The sequence below is a fragment of the Orycteropus afer genome, unplaced genomic scaffold (assembly GCF_000298275.1).
Source record: "Orycteropus afer afer isolate SDZICR_OR568_19922 unplaced genomic scaffold, OryAfe1.0 scaffold00151, whole genome shotgun sequence".
Lineage (NCBI taxonomy): Eukaryota > Metazoa > Chordata > Mammalia > Tubulidentata > Orycteropodidae > Orycteropus > Orycteropus afer.
Window position 1 is genome coordinate 8,153,846 of NW_006921738.1, and position 18,643 is coordinate 8,172,488.

Sequence of the window (18,643 nt, forward strand, 5' to 3'; positions counted from 1 at the left end):
ATGTCACTCCCATGATTGTGGTGTTAGTTGCCACTGAAGAAGCTTGGACTCATGGCGACCCCATGTTATGCTGTATAAGACACCAAACTATTAGCAGAATGGCTCCAGAGACTCTCTCCTTTGCTGTCTCTGAAGAAGTAAATAGTCCTGTTGAGATGCCCCTGTGCAAGGGGCTATGGGCAGCCTCTAGGAAATGAGGATAAACTCTAGCCAACAGCCAGCAAAATGCCAGCACCCTCAGTCCTGCATCTGCAAGGAAGTAGATTCTGCCAACAACATGAGCGAGCCTGGAAGTAAACCCTTTGTGATAGGTAAGTTTGTGTGTCAACTTGCCTGGGCCTGGTTGAGTGGCTGGGCAGCTGGATGTAGTATTCCCCATGATGAGACTGGTAATCAACTCCATGGTGGAATCTACTATGAGCAGCTGAGTAGCTGTCTTAGGGATGTGATCAGCTTCCTGTATATGAGGAGAAGCCTTGAGAATGATCTCTAGCCTTTTGGCACGCTTGAACCCTGAATGTAGCCAAGTCATTGTTCAATAGCCTGCTGTGCCCTGCCAATCTTGGGACTTTTCTGGACTTGAATTAGTGGCCTGCCATGTTGTTTGGTACCATTGGACTGTGCCTTTTTACTTGTCAACCTTTGGCTTGTCAGCCTCAGCAGCCAGCAGCTGTCTGAGTGAAGAAAAGCCTCCAGCTTTTGGCTGGGTGGGAGGAGGAGGCAGGGCTGAAGCACAACGTTGAGGGGCTTTGACCCAGACCCTAGAGCCTGGCACTGTGAATTCAGACTTAAAGCCTCCAAACTGTAAGAGAATAAACTCCTGTTTGTTAAAGTCATCCCATTTGTGGTATATTCCTGTCAGAGCAGCACTAGGAAACCAGAACACCCTTCCTCAGTTAAGCCTCCCAATGACAACTCATCACTAGTTGACACCTTGATTGCAGCCCTGCAGAGGACTCAGCTAAGCCGCAACTAGACTCCTGATCCAGAGGAACTGTGCAATACTAAATGTGTGTTGTTTTAAGCCACTAAGATTGCAGTAATTTGTTGCACAGAAAAAAGAAAACTAACACAAATGGGCTTTTAATCATTATTTACTGGGTGAATTGTATTTATTTCTTATAAATTTCATGAAAAGGATTACATACTGTTGTTTAATGGAAGTTTTAAGCTCTGATATTAAATAAGAAAAAATTGAGTACAAGTAGATTTGCATAGAGATATACATCCATGTATAAGACTATCGTTGTGTGATAGTTGGAGGATCTTCTGTGGATCGGGATTCTGTTGTGCTGCAAACAATCCACCATTCGGCCTGGAGATCTTGGATTCGTCATTTGTTGGAGTTAACAACCAATATACTGGCTGACAACCTTGAGCTCATCAGCCCCTGCAGGGGCACAAGTCGGGAAAAGCCTCCAGCTTCATATTTGATACAAGAACTTGGGACTTGCCAGCTTCTATAAGTGTGTGAGCCATTTTCCTAAGATAAATTTCTCTTTCTCTCTCTATAAATAAGCTTTACTGATTTTGCTTCTCTAGAGAACCCAGTCTAACATACCTTGTATAAGGATATTTAAATTAAATGAGATTTTGCTTAAACTATAGCTACCTTGAGATACTATGTACTTATTATATAAGTGTTATTGCCATTGCTCAAAACATTTTGCGTATTCCTTCTTTGGGGGATATATATATATATATATATAATTTTATTGTGATTTGGGTGAAAGTTTACAGAGCAAATTCATCTTCCATACTGCAGTTCACAAACACTTTGTCTCATGACATTGACTGTAATCTCCCACAATGTAACAGTTCTCCTCCCACTTCCTCCCCATAGCCACCTCTTCCCCCCCATAGCCACCTCTTCCCTGTGTCCTTCCCTCCCATGCACTCCTGCCCCTGAGCCGTCTCCCTGTGCATACACCATCCTTCTCCCATGATTGATCTCTCCAAGGAGTGTATCTACCTAATGTAAATGTTCAGTTCGTATGCCTGTCTTTTCTTTGGCTGGATGCCACAGGAGTGGGTTCAATTCCAGACCTGAAGAGCAGCTAGGGGTCATGGTCTCAGGGGTCCCACCAGGCTCTATCAGATCCTTTGGGATATTTTAGAGTGAGTTTATTAGCCAAAGAAGATCAATCGTGATACTGAGTAGTCATGTATAGTCCTTTTTGTTATCTTTTAAAAAATAAAATAAAATTAGTGTTAACCAGCTTAATCACCTACCTGATTCACAAAACTTTCATCCCATGATTTGACTATTTAAAACATACATCACATCCAACTCAAAAGACACAATCTACTATTGTTGAAAAATATTGAGATTACAGAGGCGCTGGATATAATTCTAAAAGAGTTTCTAAAAATGTTTTGAACATACTAGAAGAACATAGTTTCCCAAAGAGAATGATTTGACTCTTACAGAACTTAACTATATAATATTATATAACATTAATTACGTACTCACTGCCGTGGAGTCAGAACCGACCCATAGCGACCCTTCCTTGGGTTTCCAAGACAGTATGACTACAGAAGTAGATTGCCCAATCTTCCTTCTGAGGAGTGGCTGGTGGGTTTGAACTGCCAGCCTTCTGGTTAGCAGTCAAATGCCTTAGGCACGACACCACCAGAGCTCCTATTAATTACATAGTTATATATAATTATGTTGTTGTTGTTATGTGCCGTCGAGTCAGACCTGACTCACAGCGATCCCTCCTTGGGTTTCTGAGGCGGTATCACTACGGAAGTAGATTGCTCAACCCTCCTTCCAAGGAGTGGCTGGTGGGTTTGAACTGTCAGCCTTCTGGTTAGCAGTCAAGTGCCTTAGGCACTATGCTACCAGAGCTCAATATATAATTATAATTAATAATTAATATATTAATATAAACAAAAACAAAAAAAACAAACTCACTGCTGTGGAGTTGGAGCCGACTCATAGCAACCCCTCTTTGGATTTCTGAGGTGATTATCACTACTGAAGTAGATTTCCCAACCTTCCTTTCGAGGAGTGGCTGGTGGATTTGAACCACCAACCTTCTGGTTAGCAGTCAAGTGCCTTAGGCAGTATGCCACCAGCACTCCTAATATATTAAAAAATCTGCTATAAGCTCAATTTTCACATGTAAAAAATTAGGATGCACCATATAAATTTCTGTCCCCTACTTTCCATTCTCCACATTGTAGCCAGGTTGATCTTTAAAAATACAAATGTGGCCAGGTTATTCTCCTTTTTAAAAATTTTCAGTGGCTTCCCAACATCTTTAACATGGCCTCCAGGGACTAGTGCAAAAATGGATGATCACCTCACCTCAACTCCTCATCTGCACTGTGAATGTCCTGCTAGTCCCCTGTCTCCCCCTCCCCTATGTTGCCTCAGGAGAGCATGGCCCCCATTGCCACCCATATGGGAGGGCCACCCAGTGTTCCAGAGCCAGGGTGGCTCAAGAACTGCATTGTTCCCTAGTCGAGTGGTTCCCCCCTCTCCCATCCCACAGTATTTTCAGGATGAGTGGCCCTGGTTCCCCTCAAAGTCCCCAAAACATCATTTTTGGCTTTGTAGAAGGCAGGGGACTCCCTGTCCATGAGTGGGAGGCCTAGGTGCCATGGAGGAATCCATCCTGCCAACTGGGTACACCCACTAGTCCCTCACCTGAGCATCCCTTGGCTCTTGTTAGGCAGCCTTGCCCCGCTCAAATCCTCCATGTCCCCATGAGAACTGACAATCCAGAGCTTCCTCTGAAGCTATGATGGCTAGGCCTAGCCTCTGTCCTTGACTGTAAACTACAGCTGCTGCTGGCCACTCACCTGCTGACTCCACTTCTGCCCAGGTAGCCTACTCTGTCTTTAGCTGTGTTCACCCAGGAGGGGCCATCAAGGAAGCATAAGGGGCTGTACCAATGCCGGTCAGCTGTCATGGGGTCCCTTGGGCCCTGGGCACCTGAGTGCCCCATCTCCAGGCTCTTTCTGACCACAGCCCAGCCAGTCGCTGCAACCCCATGGGGCTGTGAGCTGGGGCCAGACTCCAGCATCACACTTCCTCCCCAACCCTGAAGACATCAGATACTACTACCCCAGCCTCAACCCCTGTGGGCACCCAGGACCTTCCAGGCAGCATCTTGTCCCCACCAGCTATATTCCAGCCCACCGTTCCCTGCTCCCCCTGCAGCTCAGCAACTCTGGGAGACTGTGCTTCTTTTCTCCTTCTGGGCAGTGAAATACTGTGCAATACAAGGTTCCTTTCTATGTGCACACAGGGTCCACCACCCAGTGACCCCATCAGGGACCCAGGCATTTGTTACTGCCAGATGAGCATTGTTAACATGCAAAACAGTCAGACAGTAGACATTTTACTATTACCGTAAATGCAAAGGTCAGATATGGAGATAGTTGGTAAGTGAGGATTCAGTGTATTTATTCTAAGTTGGGAAGTGTGCTAAACACTCACATTGATTTATCTCATTTTTCCTTGACAATAACCCTATGAAGCACACTGTTATTATCCCCATTTTACACACGAGGAAACTGAGCTAGACACAGAATGGCTGAGTGACATGTTCATGGTTAAGAGTCTCGGCAGTCTGACTGCAGAACTGGGGTTCCTCATTTCTATCCTGCCTTGCATTTCCTCCCCACGATTTGGCCTTCATTCACCTCCTGCCCATTTCAGTGCCTTTACACAAATTGTTCCCTCTACTTGATCACTTGCTCCCTACTGTTACCTTCTACTCATCGTCAGCTCAAGCACTGCCTGCTTCTTCAGGGAAACTTTCCCTGACCCCTCAAGACTAGATCAAGTCCTGTTCTTCTTCCTTATAGCACTCAAATCATTTATTCATTTGCATGTTAATTCTATCTCCCTAGTCCATAAGCTACACACAGACATATCTATTTTGCTCACTACAGTGTGTTCAATGCCCAGCAGGTATGTAGTAGTCATGCAGTAATCACTGAATGACATCCATAGATCTCCTTTCCCCAGTCTGACTGCAAAGGAGTAAAGTAATGGCTCTCAAATTTTAGCACTCACCAGAATCACTGATTCTGCAGAGCCTGCATTTCTAACAAGTTCTCAGGTGATGATCATGCTGCTAGTTCTCATCTTTGAGAAGTAATGCAATAAAGGAAGAAATGACTGCAGTTAGGAAGTAGGGGGCTAAAAGAAGAAAGTCTGTGTTTGTGTGGCTGGGTAGGAAGGTGTATGAAAAGGGATTGGAGTTAGGTTGAGTCTAGTCTAGACTTTAGAGAGTTCTGTGTGGTTAGACTGGAGTTAGACCATAATCAGTGCTGTGGGGGTTAGACTGAAAAGGGGAGCAATGGTAACAATTATACTCAGAAACAGTGACATCAGCATGGAGAGGCAAAAAATTACAGAAAACTGAGAATTACTGATTAAGAACCTCAAGTTTTAAATGTAGATTTAGATTTAGGAACTGAGTGATGGTAGGGATAATTCTGAAGTATGCACTAAGTTGGCCTAATCAGTTTCATATAAAACTCGGCAAATAGAATTTTAAATCCCATTCTTACTAATTCATAAAAGTGGTTATAAACCATGTCACACTATTTCAATTGCCATGAGGGAATAATTCTGACTTTATATAAGAAAGATGATGTTGGTCAGAATTATAGGTGTTTGATTCCATTTTCTGTGACAGAACACCTCCAACAATAACCAAGCAAAAGTACTAAAATTAAAAACCCTATTTGGCTGGCAACAAAACTAGTACAGGTAATCAGTAAACATTTAAAAAGTCTAATTAGAAAGGGAGTGGCCAGAAAGGCAGTGCTGTGTGCTCTGTGACAATTGCTCACTTGACACCTGAATGTGAGGAACTGGGAGGGATACCAGTTAGTGGTACCTGTGGATGATGCCATTGGCAGGCCTAACTGTGTAGGCAAGTATCACTTTTTAAATTTGTCTTTCAATTTTAATGAAAGACAACCAACTATCAGTGTGATGTCACCGCTACATAACCAACTGTTGTCTAACACACCATGCAGATCAGAAACGCTACTAAAACGTCCAAAATATTCTATAAATTTCTTATCTCTGATAACAGGCCTCCTCAAAGTCATTTATAAAAAATTCACGTTTGTACAAGTGAGCTTTACTTTCTAGTATTGCTATAAAATGTTCGCCAAACCTTTGGACTGCCGTTCTCTAAATGACTCAGGTCATAAGGGTGACTAGGCAAGACTATGAGGCATCAGCCACATCCATCACCAGTGGTGGGAAATGACAGCTTCCTTTATAAACGAAAACCAGTATATTATATGAGTATGAATAATTCAGCCTCTATCAGCTTGCAAGCTTAAGAGAAACACTTACTTCTTTAAGAGCAGCTGGGATTTTTTTCTGTTTCCTCCCTGATGGAATACTATGTAAGACTGATGATAAGGCACTTGAAGATTTGTGATTTCCCGGAGAGCCAATCTTAGGGGACTGCTGGTGATCTAAAACAAATCAAGTACACTTATGTAGCCAGTGTAAGCACTCTGCAATTCAATTTAATGCAAATTAATAAACACTGTTGTGTTTATATCATGGAAGGATGCTCAAGAAACTGACAACTCTGATGGCCTCTGGCCAAAGAAAATGGATGCTTGGAGGGGTGTGTGAGGAAGACAACCCTGTCCGTGGTTTTTGGTTTTTGGATTTTAAACTGTGTGAAAAGATTACCCTTTTGTGCCGTTAGAATTCTGAAACATGTGAATGAAATAACAACTCAAAAAACTCAAAAAACATACACTAAAAAGAAATCTCTCCTACTAATTCATTTTTTAAAAACCTGACAACATTCTAGGTAGAAAACCAAACAATAATATTACAATAAAAAAAAAAAATGCTACAAAAGGAGACAGGGGGACGTATTTGAAGAAGAAAATAATTGTGACTGCAGAGGTTCAGGGAAAGCTGGAAAGCGAATGTGGTGCTTTATTTTGGCCATTAAGGCATAAGCAGGAGTTTACCAGGCAAAAGGGGACAAACACACCAGGCAGAGAGGTCAGTATGAGCAGACCAAAACCAAACTCACTGCCATCAAGTAGATTCCATAGCGACCCCCACTGGGTTTCCAGGGCAGTACATCTTTACGGAAGCAAACTGCCCATCTTTCTTCTGCAGAGCCACTGGTGGGTTTGAACTGCCAACCTTCTAGTTAGCAGTCAAATGCCTTAGGCATTGCACCACCAGAGCTCCTTAGTAGGAGCAAATGCAATGCACTGCCGTGGAGTTGGATCCGACTCATAGCAACTCCTTTTTGGGTTTCTGAGGCAGTATCACTATGGAAGTAGATTGCCCAACCTTCCTTCTGAGGAGTGGCTGGTGGGTTTGAACTGCCAGCCTTCTGGTTAGCAGTCAAACGCCTTAGGCACTACACCACCAAAGTTCCTAGTATGAGCAAAGGCAGGTGTAAAATTATATGATTTGGAGAATAATAAAGCTGGAAAAAAGTATGGGTCAAAGAAACCTTAACTGTTGTTTAAACAGTGGGAAATCAAATGCTTTTTAGGTAGGGGGGTGACTTGAGCCGAATGAAGATTTAGAAAAATTAATCTGGCAGCAGCTAGGAGGAGGGATTCACTCACAGCAGGCAAACCAGTTAGGAAAGTATAATCATCCAGGCCAGAGACAATGGAAGTCTTCATTAGGGTTAAGATGGTGCAATCAAGACAAAAACAGGTTTTCAAAGATAAATTTCTCAAGATCTGCAGATCAAATGGGTGAGGGTGATGACGGAGGGGGACTCAAAGACAAGAATCTTTTTCATGCTTGCAGCTTATGCTATATACCAGAGAGCAAAGGGGGGAACACTAAGGTGGCTAACAAATAACAGATGGATGTGTCTTCTAGGAAAATGTATTCAGACAATGTTGGTGTTGTTGTTGTTATGTGCCATCAAGTCAGCCCCAACTCACAGCAACCCCTCCTTGGGTTTCTGAGGTGGTATCACTATGGAAGTAGATTGCCCAACCTTCCTTCTGAGTAGTGGCTGGTGGGTTTGAACCACCAGCCTACTGGTTAGTAGTCAAGTGCCTTAGGTACTATACCACCAGAGCTCCTATTGAGACAACAGCAATCTATTAATCTATAAATGTAGGGGTTTTGAAAGAGCATGTTGTATAATTTTATTCACTCAGATATTGCTACTTGCTGTAGATTTATACTCTTCACAGAAATGGAGGATACTCGTTTTAAAATTTAGTTCCTACAGCTTTCAGGAATTCAACTATAGATCCTCTACCAAAATCTAGACCTATGCGGTCTTACTGGCTACATTAACTTTAGAGCTAGACTACAAATAATGAGTAGACAGATATAAGGTGTCATTTTGTATTTGGTCAAAGAGTTGTATTAGAATTAGGCTAACAAACTGCTACCTAGCATATTTCCATACAGAGCTGATATATGGACAATTCCCTTTCAAATGTCTTAAGCATTTCATCCTGTAATTGTATCTCTACCATTAATTTTTTTAACTAAACCTTATTTCACAGAGTAAAAATAAACTTTAGTTCAACTTCTCTTTGAATTATAACAAAATATGAGTTAAGAAATCTTAGTACTCATTTTGAGGCCAGTATCACCAATCACATTGCCCATGTGCCTAAGATGATACTTTTAAAAGGTTGTCTGAAAGCATCGGGGGAATAGAAGAATTTTCAGTTAAATCTTTTACTTATTTATTACCTAATTTCTGAAGTTCTTGGAAACAATGTTCGCATACTCTTGCTGGTCGATTTTTCAGGTAATCTAAACCACACTTATTTGATGAACAAGCTTGACATACAATCTGAAAACACATTGGAATTTTTCAATTAGAATACCCTTTGTGGCCAAACCGTAAGAAATGAAACAATTTATCACATTGTCTACTTTAAAATGTTTTCACAGTCATTCAACTTCAAGCTCCACAATGGAGTTAAAGCATGTGGTCACCTAACAACTGGGACTGCATGTGATAGACAAGGAGACCACAGGCTATTACTGAGTACTTACTGAATAGTGTAACACATGAGTTACTGAATGTGGAATGTTTAGAGCAGTGTTGGCCATGCAGTAAGTCCTGTGTTAGCTGTACTCAGCAGCAGCACTGTCATCATCATCATCATCACTGTGGCTGTAACTACCACTTCTGCTGCTCCGCTACCAAGTATCCTGCTTTGTATAAGATGCTCTCTATACAGGACCTTGTTTCCTCTTTACAGGATTCTCTGATGTGGTGGTTACTATGCTCATTTTACTAATGCAGTCATGAGGCTGAATAACATTAGTGAGTGACAACTTCAACACGAAAGCTCCCCTACTAAATACTTGGTCATCTGGAGAAATGCAGTTTAAGTACAGTGAAACCTGCGAGAGCCAGAACTCGACTGGACTGCTTTGTTTTTTCCAGTCTCGTAAGTTTTCTGCCTTTGACAGGATGTAGTCTTACTTTTCTATCACTCATTTTAATGGAAAATATTTGAGTTTTCCTTCTCTGACAGCTTTCTGCCTTACGCAGGTTCCCACTTTTGCAGGTTTTACTGTAATTAGCTATGTAGAAATGTAAGGGTCTAATTAATTGTAGATTTGTTAGTATTTTGAGTAGGAAGAGAGGAATTCCCCTCAAAGATTACTCCCTTAGTTACAGAAAACATGCACGATTGAGATCAATATCCTTCTTTACTTCCTTCCTCTCCCTCTCCGCCTTGTTCTTTCTTTTATGGCAGTGGTTTATGATGGGGATATGCTAGCTCACTATGGACAGCCTGGAGATACTAAAAATCATAATGGAGACTGGTGTTATCTAACCTTTCCGCAGGCCCGGCAATGGTGTCGTCTCCAGGTCAGAGTGAACTCACTTGTGCAGATCATACACATTGTGACTCTGGTATCAGGAATCCAGATTGGAGCCTTTGATCCAAGGGGACTTACTTCCTCTTTATTTTCCACATCTGCCTGTAGAAGAAGAATGATTTCTGATTATCTCCAAGCACACTGCCTGCTACAGAATCAAGCCTTTTTATTTGGCATTGGCACCTCACAGTGCTAATGGTATCATTATGGATATAGGATGAAGTATGGGCTGTTATTTTTATTTTTTCATGTTCTCAGGAAATTAAGATGAGCTACTTTCTAGAAATTCCTCCAATGCAAAATTAATTTAAGAAGATGGCTTAGTAGTGGGATGACAGTTGATAATTGTCTTCCTTCAACTTCTTTGTATTTTCTAAATTTTCTACAATGAGGTTTTTTAACTTGAAGAAAAAATCAATACACTATATTCTATCATATATTTGCAGTCAGACATTAGTCACAGGATATATATTAAACTCTGAAATGATAACACACATTCCCAACCTTCTGTCAAAACATATGTTGCTTTTCAAAACCCCTGCGGAAAGTTTTTTTTTTTTTTTTTTTTTTTGAGATAAAAACTGGAATGCACTGAAAGGAAAAACAAAAGCAGCAGCAAAGAGAATACCTCATCAAGACTCCTACTGGGACAAAATGTGATTCTTTTCTTGGCATATTCTTCTATTGACCTGGAAATCGCTTCCAGCCATTCATCCCTTTCTGTGGCAGAACTGTTGAGGGCAAAAGATTCCATCAACCAGATGTCAGCTTTTATTCTTTGCCCTTTTCTTTCTTACTTTTTTTTATCCATGGCAACAGATTCCACTACCCTCCAACAATGCTGCTGAGGCAGCAACTCTGACATTTAGGTACACAAATAAGAAGAGTGGGTGTTAGAACCCAGGACATTCTAGCCAATACAATGCTATTTTTCCTTTTTAAACTACTGCTTTCTATTAAATGGCTCTTGAAGTTGCTCCTAAGTTTGGAAGTATTTTATAGTTTAGTTTAAGAGACAGTCATGCAATTAGTAACTATGATTACTATAAAACCAAGGAGTTTCCTAAGACATCATCCTAGAATTCAAAAATATTCCAAGGAATCAAATTTCATATCCCAATTTACAGCACAGAACACTAAATATTTTCAGATTACTAAATATTACTAAAGGGTTCTAGAAAGGGCATGGAGGAGAGGGAACATATTTTTGCTGTCATAAAGGAAATGTTGTTTTTAAGGGAAACAGCTTCCCACTGTTGTTAACTCTTCTACCTGCTAAGCCCACCAAACTTTCTGTCCTTACCCTCAGGACATCTCAGCTTTAGTTCAAACCTAGATGAGAATGAGCCAAACAGAGGGAAAGCCAGTTTAGAACAGGGCATTCCTGATCTGCTTTTCTCTATAACCACATCTCCCTCCAACAATTCTGTGGTAACTCAGAATCATCACTGGTATTAGCACATTGTTTTTGTTTTGCATACTGAAAACTGAGAGTCACATTTAGGTATCATAGATAAATGAATAAATAAATGGAGTGAGTCTAATAATGAATTTGAAATGCTATCAAAATAAAATTTATCAGAGTAATGGAATTGTGATTGTGTTAAAAAAAAAAGTCTACATTTTGTAGAGAGGCATATTGAAGTATGTAGGTGTGACATGACTTGATAGCTACAACTTGTTTTAAAATACTTGAGGAGATAACACGGAAAATCTGTGGAAAATCTTGATAAATTTTGAGTCTAGATGACTGAATATGCAGTTTCATTGTAATGTTCACTTTAAGTATATTAGAACTTTCCAATAATATTTTTATTATTAAATATATAATTTTAATTTTATATATGAAAAATATTTTTAAAATCTATCATAACTAATGGTAACTACAAGCATATTTTGAAGAACCTGGGGCAGGTCAAAGAGACACTAAAAAAACCATCCACCTTCCCCACAGTAATCATTCTCAGAAATGTACCTACTTATAAAATAGCTTAAATGCCATTTAGAATATAGACTCACATGGATACAAGAGACAGAAATGAAGTTTACATATAAAATATAAAAACTAGTAAACTTCCCAATTCTCATTATTTGTGAAGGTCAAAATAAGACAGAAACCACCCCTCTTTGAACCAAACAAAACCTGCCTTAATCACCTCTATTCCTCTAACATTACTGCCACAATTCTGTTGTTGGCTGCCACGAGTCGGCTTTGACCATGTGTAACAGAACTAAACTTTGCCCAGTCCTGAGCCATCCTTCATGATCACTGGCATGTTTGAGTCCACTGCTGGGGCCACTGTGTACTGCCTTTGAACCTAGAAGCTCACCTTCCAACACTACACTGGACAATACTCTGTGATAATCCATACACTTTTCATTGCTAATTTTCAGAAGTAGATGACCAGGCCTTTCTTCCTAGTCTGTCTGGTCTGGAAGCTCCACTGAAACCTCTTCATGATGGGTGACCCTGCTGGTATTTGAAATACCAGTGGCACAGTTTCTAGCATCACAGTAACACGCAAGCTACCACAATACAACAAACTGACAACAGGTAGTGGACTGCCACAACTAGCTACCATTTAAGTTATTAGATGTTAGATAACTGTGCTAAATGCTTTGCAAATATCATCACATATCATCCTCAGAGCTCCCCTATGCTACATATTATATCTTACCACTTACTCTACTCCCCACCTTCACCATTTACAAGTGAGGAAACCAAGAATTTGCAGTATTAAATTTCTGCTTTAGACAACAGGCTACTAAGTGGCAAGTTGGTATCAGACTCAAGTGTGGTTAAGGACTGAACCCTTCACCAGCAGGTCATCCTTGGCCTCTCTGTTGGTGTTCTGTGCAGAACTTTATGATGAGAACATACTCAGGCTTCCAAGCAAACATTCACAAAACATTACATTCCTTCCCTCCCTCCCCCACTTTTTACAGGAAGAGGTGACAGCAGAGAGATGGATGGCTAATTTAAAAAATGTCATCTGACTCAGGACCATAGTCGCAGGGGGCATTAAGCTCAATTGGCATAACATACTACACAAAACATTGTTCCACCTCCTACTTTGGCGAGTAGTGACTGGGATCTTAAAAGCTTGCAAGCAGCCATCTAGATGCAATGATGGGTCTCTCCTCATCCAGAGCAAAGAAGAATGAAGAAAACCAAAGCTTCATGGAAACAATTAGTCTAAGAGACTGGTGCATCATGCGATCCTCAGCCTATACGACTATGAGACCAGAAGATGGTGCCCGGCTACCACTGTCAACCACTCAGAGGGGGATCTATGCAGGAGATCCTGGATAGAGAGGGAGAACAATGTGGAATAAAATTCAAAATCATTTAGGAAAAAAAAAGCAGGGGGGAACCAGGTTTGCTGGCCTGATAGAGCCTGGTTGAACCACTGAGACTATGGCCCCCAGCTGCCCTTCAAGTCTGGAATTGAACCCACACGTGTGGTTTCCAGCCAAACAAAAGACAGACATATGAGTTGAACAGTTACCTGAGGAAGATACACTCCTTGGAGAGAATAATCATGGGAGAAATAAGGGGCACAGGGAGACAGCTCAGGGGGCAGGAGTGCATGGAGAGATGGACACAGGGAAGAGGTAACTATCAGGAGGAAGAAGGAGGGGAACTGTTGCATTGTGGTAAATTGTAGTTAATGTCATGAGACAAAATGTATGTGAACCGCTGTATGGAAAGTGAATTTGCTCTGTAAACCTTAACCCAAATCACAATTAAAAAAAAAGAAAAGAAAAGAATATACACAGCAAAATATACACCAATTCCACAATTTCTACATGCATAATTTAGTGACATTGATTACACTCTTTAAGTTGTGCAACCATTCTCCCTAAAAAAAAAAGAAATGCCCTCTGATACAGAGTGAACATTTACATCAGGTAGATGCACTCAGAACAATCGGGAGATAAGAAGGGCTGTGTGTGCACAGGGAGAGAGCTGTGGGGGTGGGTGAGAGTGCAGGGGAGGGAAGAACACAGAAGACGTTAACTACGGGAAGGAAGTGGGAAGAGAGCTGTTAGGTTGTGGGGAATTGCAGTCAATGTCTTGAAAAAAAAAACTGTATGAACTGCTGTATGGAAAATGAATTTGTTCTGTAAATTCACCCACGTCACAATAAGAAAAAATAACACATTTGTCATAGACCACACACATTTGTCCGTAGCACAGAATGAAGGCACTGCAGCTCTCCTTTGTTGCAGTCCTGGCAGACGAATTAGCATCTCCCTTGGATCAAAAACAGTTAAGCCAAGTATTCTTCTCATGTAGAATGTGTACATTACCAGAAACCATATTTGTAACAAATGAGTCCCTTTTTCCCATTGGCTGGCATGAATTTCCAAGTGGGAAATACCTCAAGGTGAAGTTTTTCTGGTGTTATACTTCACTACAGTGCTAACTGTGGGATGTTACACTGAGGTTCAAAGGCCACAGAACATCAATTCATTTCAGTGACATTTTTTGGGAGCCCAATAAAGGCCAGGAACTAAGCCATGAACTGAGCATACAAAATCTTACTTGTGAATGCTCACATCTAAATCAGGTGAGATATAGACGTAAGGAATTAACATACAATATCATAAATGTAAGGAAGATAAATAACACAGAAGTAGTAAATTACCTTACTAAGGATGAGGATCAGAGAAGTGGGGAAGGCTCTGCAGAGGTGTTGACCGAGTTAGGATCTGAAGAACTATATGTGTTTGACAAGGAACTGTGCAGTCTTTCTGTGCACTCCCTTTCAGTCTCCTAGTTTTGGTTATCATCGCTAAGTTGATGACTCCCAAATACATGCCTTTAGTACAGGCTTCCTTCTGAGATCCAAATCCTTGTATAAATTCCCTCCCTGATGGTTCCATTCTGATGTGTCATTGACACCTCAAATTCAACATGCACGTCTAAAACTAAAGTCCAGATTTCTCCCTCACAGTCTTGTCCTTTCCCACTATTCTCTATCCCACTGAATGGCACCAGCACCCCACACATTGTAAAAGCTGGAGATGCACTCAACTACTCAATCTTTCTCATCTCCTGTCCAATTAATTACCTCTCTTAGTCTCCCTCCCAACCCATTTTCTACACAGCAACCATGTAATTTTTTCAAATGCTAATCTGATCACATCATTCCCTTGAATAAACCTTTCGATGGCTTCCCATGGCTCTCAGGTTTAAAGATCAAGAGCCACAAGATGATTCTGTATGATCTACCTTATTTCCCCTCCAGTCCTATCGTAGGTCCCTCTCCCTCTTGTTCTCTGTGTTCATGCAGCACTGGCCTTTCAGTTCTTTGAATATGCCATGCCCCTTCCTACCAGAGGGACTTTGTACACATTGTCCTGATGTCTAGGAGCCTCTTCCTTTCCTCCTTGCCTAGCTTTCCAATTTCTACTTATCATTCAGATGTCAATATGCATAGTAGGTCTTTAGGATAGTGAGTCAGCTATTCCTGACTCATCCGTTTCCCCAAAATCTTGCTCAAGGTACCTTGTATTATAGCCACCTTAAAGCTTCTAGTACTTTTCCTATGTACTACTTCAACTGTAAGGCGCTCTGGTGGCATAGTGCTTAACGCATCTGACTGCTAACCAGAAGGGTAATGGTTGAAACCCACCAGCCACTCCGTGCAAGGAAGACTGGGCAGTCTACTTCCAAAAAGATTTACCACCTCAGAAACTCAAAGGGGGTCATTTAAACCCTGAGTGCATCAGGGTTGTATCCTTTCACCATACTTATTCAATCTGTGTGTTGAGCAAATAATCCGAGAAGCTGGATGTTTTGATGAACAGTATGGCATCAGGATTGGAAGAAGACTCATTAACAACCTGAGATATGCAGATGACACAACCTTGCTTGCTGAAACTGAAGATGACTTGAAACACTGATGAAGATTAAAGACGACAGTCTGCAGTATACATTACACCTCAACATAATGAAAATGAAAATCCTCACATATGGACCAATAAGCAGTATCACAATAAATGGAGAAAAGATTGAAGTTGTTAGAGATTTCACATTACTTGGTTCCACGATCAGTACCAACAGAAACAGCAGTCAAGAAATCAGACGTATTGCACTGGGCAAATCTGCTGCAAAAAACCTCTTTAAAGTGCTGAAGAGCAAAGATGTCTCTTTGAAGACTAAGGTGCACCTATACCAAGTCATGGTATTTTCAATCACCTCATATGCATGTGAAAGCTGGACAATGAATAAGGAAGACTGAAGAATTATTCACGCTTTCGAGTTGTGGTGGTGGTGAAGAATACTGAAAATACCATGAACTGTCAGAAAAACACATCTGTCCTAGAAGTTCAGCTGGCATGCTCCTTGGAAGTGAGAATGGCCAGACTTCATCTCACCTAATTTGGTCATGTTGTCAGAAGTGATCATTCCCTGGAGAAGGATATCATGCTTGATAAAGTAAAGGGTCAGCAAAAAAGGGGAAGACCCTTGACGAGATGGACTGACATGGTGGCTGCAACAATGGGCTCAGGTATAGCAAGGACTGTGAGGCTGGCACAGGGATGGGCAGTGTTTTGTTTTGTTGTACACAGGGTCGCTGTGAGTCGGAGCAGATTCAATGACTCAGTGGCACCTAACAACAACACAAACTTAATCACAGTGATAATTAACTGTGTTGATATTTGTTAAGTGTATGTCTTCCTTAAGTAAATGTAAACTCAGAGAAGAAAAGGCCCTTTTAATTCTCCACTATATTTGAGTACCTCATACAATGCCTACCTCAAGCTAGAAGCACCATGTTACTTACTGAATGAAGAAATGAATCCCAGGCAGCGAGGCAGCCTGTGTAAGGTGGAAGGATGTGAAGTAGGTTTGCATGTGTGCAAAATCATAAGCAGGATCTGTGCTGATAGATGCGGTGCGTGGGTGGGTGGGGAGAGTGAAAGGAGGTCAGGTAGGTGAGGCAGGCAGGATCACAAGAGGCCTTTGCATCCCCTTTTTACATGTTATCCAGAACCTATATACAAGTGAAACCAAACCCACTGCCATAAAGTTGATTCTGGCTCATAGCAACCCTCACTGGGGTTCCAAGGCTGTAATCTTTATGGAAGTGGATTGCCTGCCTCATCCTCCCCCCAACGAGCAGCTGGTGGGTTTGAACTGCCAACCTTCTGGCTAGCAGCCAAATGCCTTACCCACTATACCACCAGAGCTCCTTATATACAGGCTAAACCAAAACCAAACACACTGCTGTCAAGTCAGATCCGACTCATAGCAACCCCTCCTTGGGTTTCCAAGGCAGTATCTCTATGGAAGTAGATTGCCCAACCTTCCTTCCGAGGAGTGGCTGGTGGGTTTGAACCGCCAGCCTTTGGGTTAGCAGTCAAATGCCTTAGGCACTACGACACCAGAGCTCCTATATACAGGTTGGAGACATTCGAAAGAAGAGCATAGCACACCGGTGGCATTCAATGTATGTTAGGTCTCTTTCCCCCGTGCCAACTAAACCTACCCCTGGAAATTCACTTTTCCTTTACAGACAACTTTCTGATTTTATGATTTCCCCTATATACTTCACATTTAATTTATCAGTAATCCTACTGGCTTTACCTGACTCTGACCACTTTTTATCACCCTAATCCAAAGGCATCTACAGCCTACAGATTCCTACTTTAGTTTCTCAATGGTCCATCTTTCAAAAAGTTGCCAGAGTGATCTTTAAGAAACATAAATTGGACAATATTACTTCTCATCTTAAAACCCTCCAATGGTTTTCAGGCACATTTAAAACTCCAATGACCGTAATCCTTGTACTACGGTCTACCAGGCCCCACATGACCCAGTTTCTACGTACCCCAAACCCCTTTTCTCAAATTTAATACTCCTTGAGGCACCAGCCTTCGTCTATATGGGAATTCTGGTTCTTCCTTTAACACAGTCAACTCTTTCCTGCCCTCTTTGTATTTCTTTTTTACTTGCTGATCCCTCTGCCTAGAATATACTTCTCTTCAGAAAGAACTTTTCTGATCTCCCTATTAAATTAGCCTTATTTTTATCAAAAGCTACCCACTCATCTTCTTTATTATCCTTCATAACACTTAATACCTGCAATAATATAAACTTACCAAATTACTGTGTACCTAGAATCCCTAGAGGCTGTAAATGGTTAAAGCACTCAGCTGCTAACTGAAAAGCTGGAAGTTTCTGTTCCCCCTGAGGGCTCCCAAAAGGAAGGAATGGAGCTCTACTTCTGAAAAATCAGCCATTAAAGACCTCCATTCTAAAAAGGGTAACAATGATGGTAGCATGACGTGAAAAATGTAAACAATGTTCCTGAGCTATAAATGTAGAAGCTGTTATGTTGGCAAATGTCTTGTGTTATGTTTTCACAATGAAAGTAAAACAAACAAAACCTCTCTTCTACTTTGACGTACATGTGGTTGCCATGAGTCGGACTCAATTCAATGACAGCTGGTTATTATATATCTCCCCCTTTAGAATGTAAGCTCCACAGAGGCAGGAATTTTGCTGCATCTCTGGTAGCGTAGTGCCTAAGGCACTTGCCTGCTAACCAGAAGGCTGGTGGTCCAAAGCCACCAGCCACTCCTTGGAAGGAAGGTTGGGCAATCTACTTCTGTAGTGATACAGCCATGGAAACCCAAGGAGGGGTCGCTATGGGTCGGGTCCAACTCGACGGCACATAACAACAACAACAACAGCTCCTGGATGGAACGGTGCCTGGCACAGGGTAGGTGCTCAATAAATAGTTGAATGGATGATGACATTGGACATCCTGCTTCCCTGACAGC

The 18,643-nt window shown here is 41.5% G+C and overlaps 1 protein-coding gene across 1 annotated transcript in view; it reads right to left on the reverse strand.

Annotated features, from left to right (window-relative positions):
- Positions 1-18,643, reverse strand: part of FGD6 (FYVE, RhoGEF and PH domain containing 6) — a 173,609-nt gene that overhangs the window by 10,903 nt on the left and 144,063 nt on the right. The window contains exons 16-19 of the mRNA XM_042781690.1: positions 10,473-10,575; positions 9,800-9,946; positions 8,696-8,798; positions 6,335-6,459 (exon numbers count right to left, since the gene is read on the reverse strand). Of these exons, the coding sequence (XP_042637624.1) occupies positions 6,335-6,459; positions 8,696-8,798; positions 9,800-9,946; positions 10,473-10,575 (478 nt within the window). The remainder of the gene's footprint in view (positions 1-6,334; positions 6,460-8,695; positions 8,799-9,799; positions 9,947-10,472; positions 10,576-18,643) is intronic.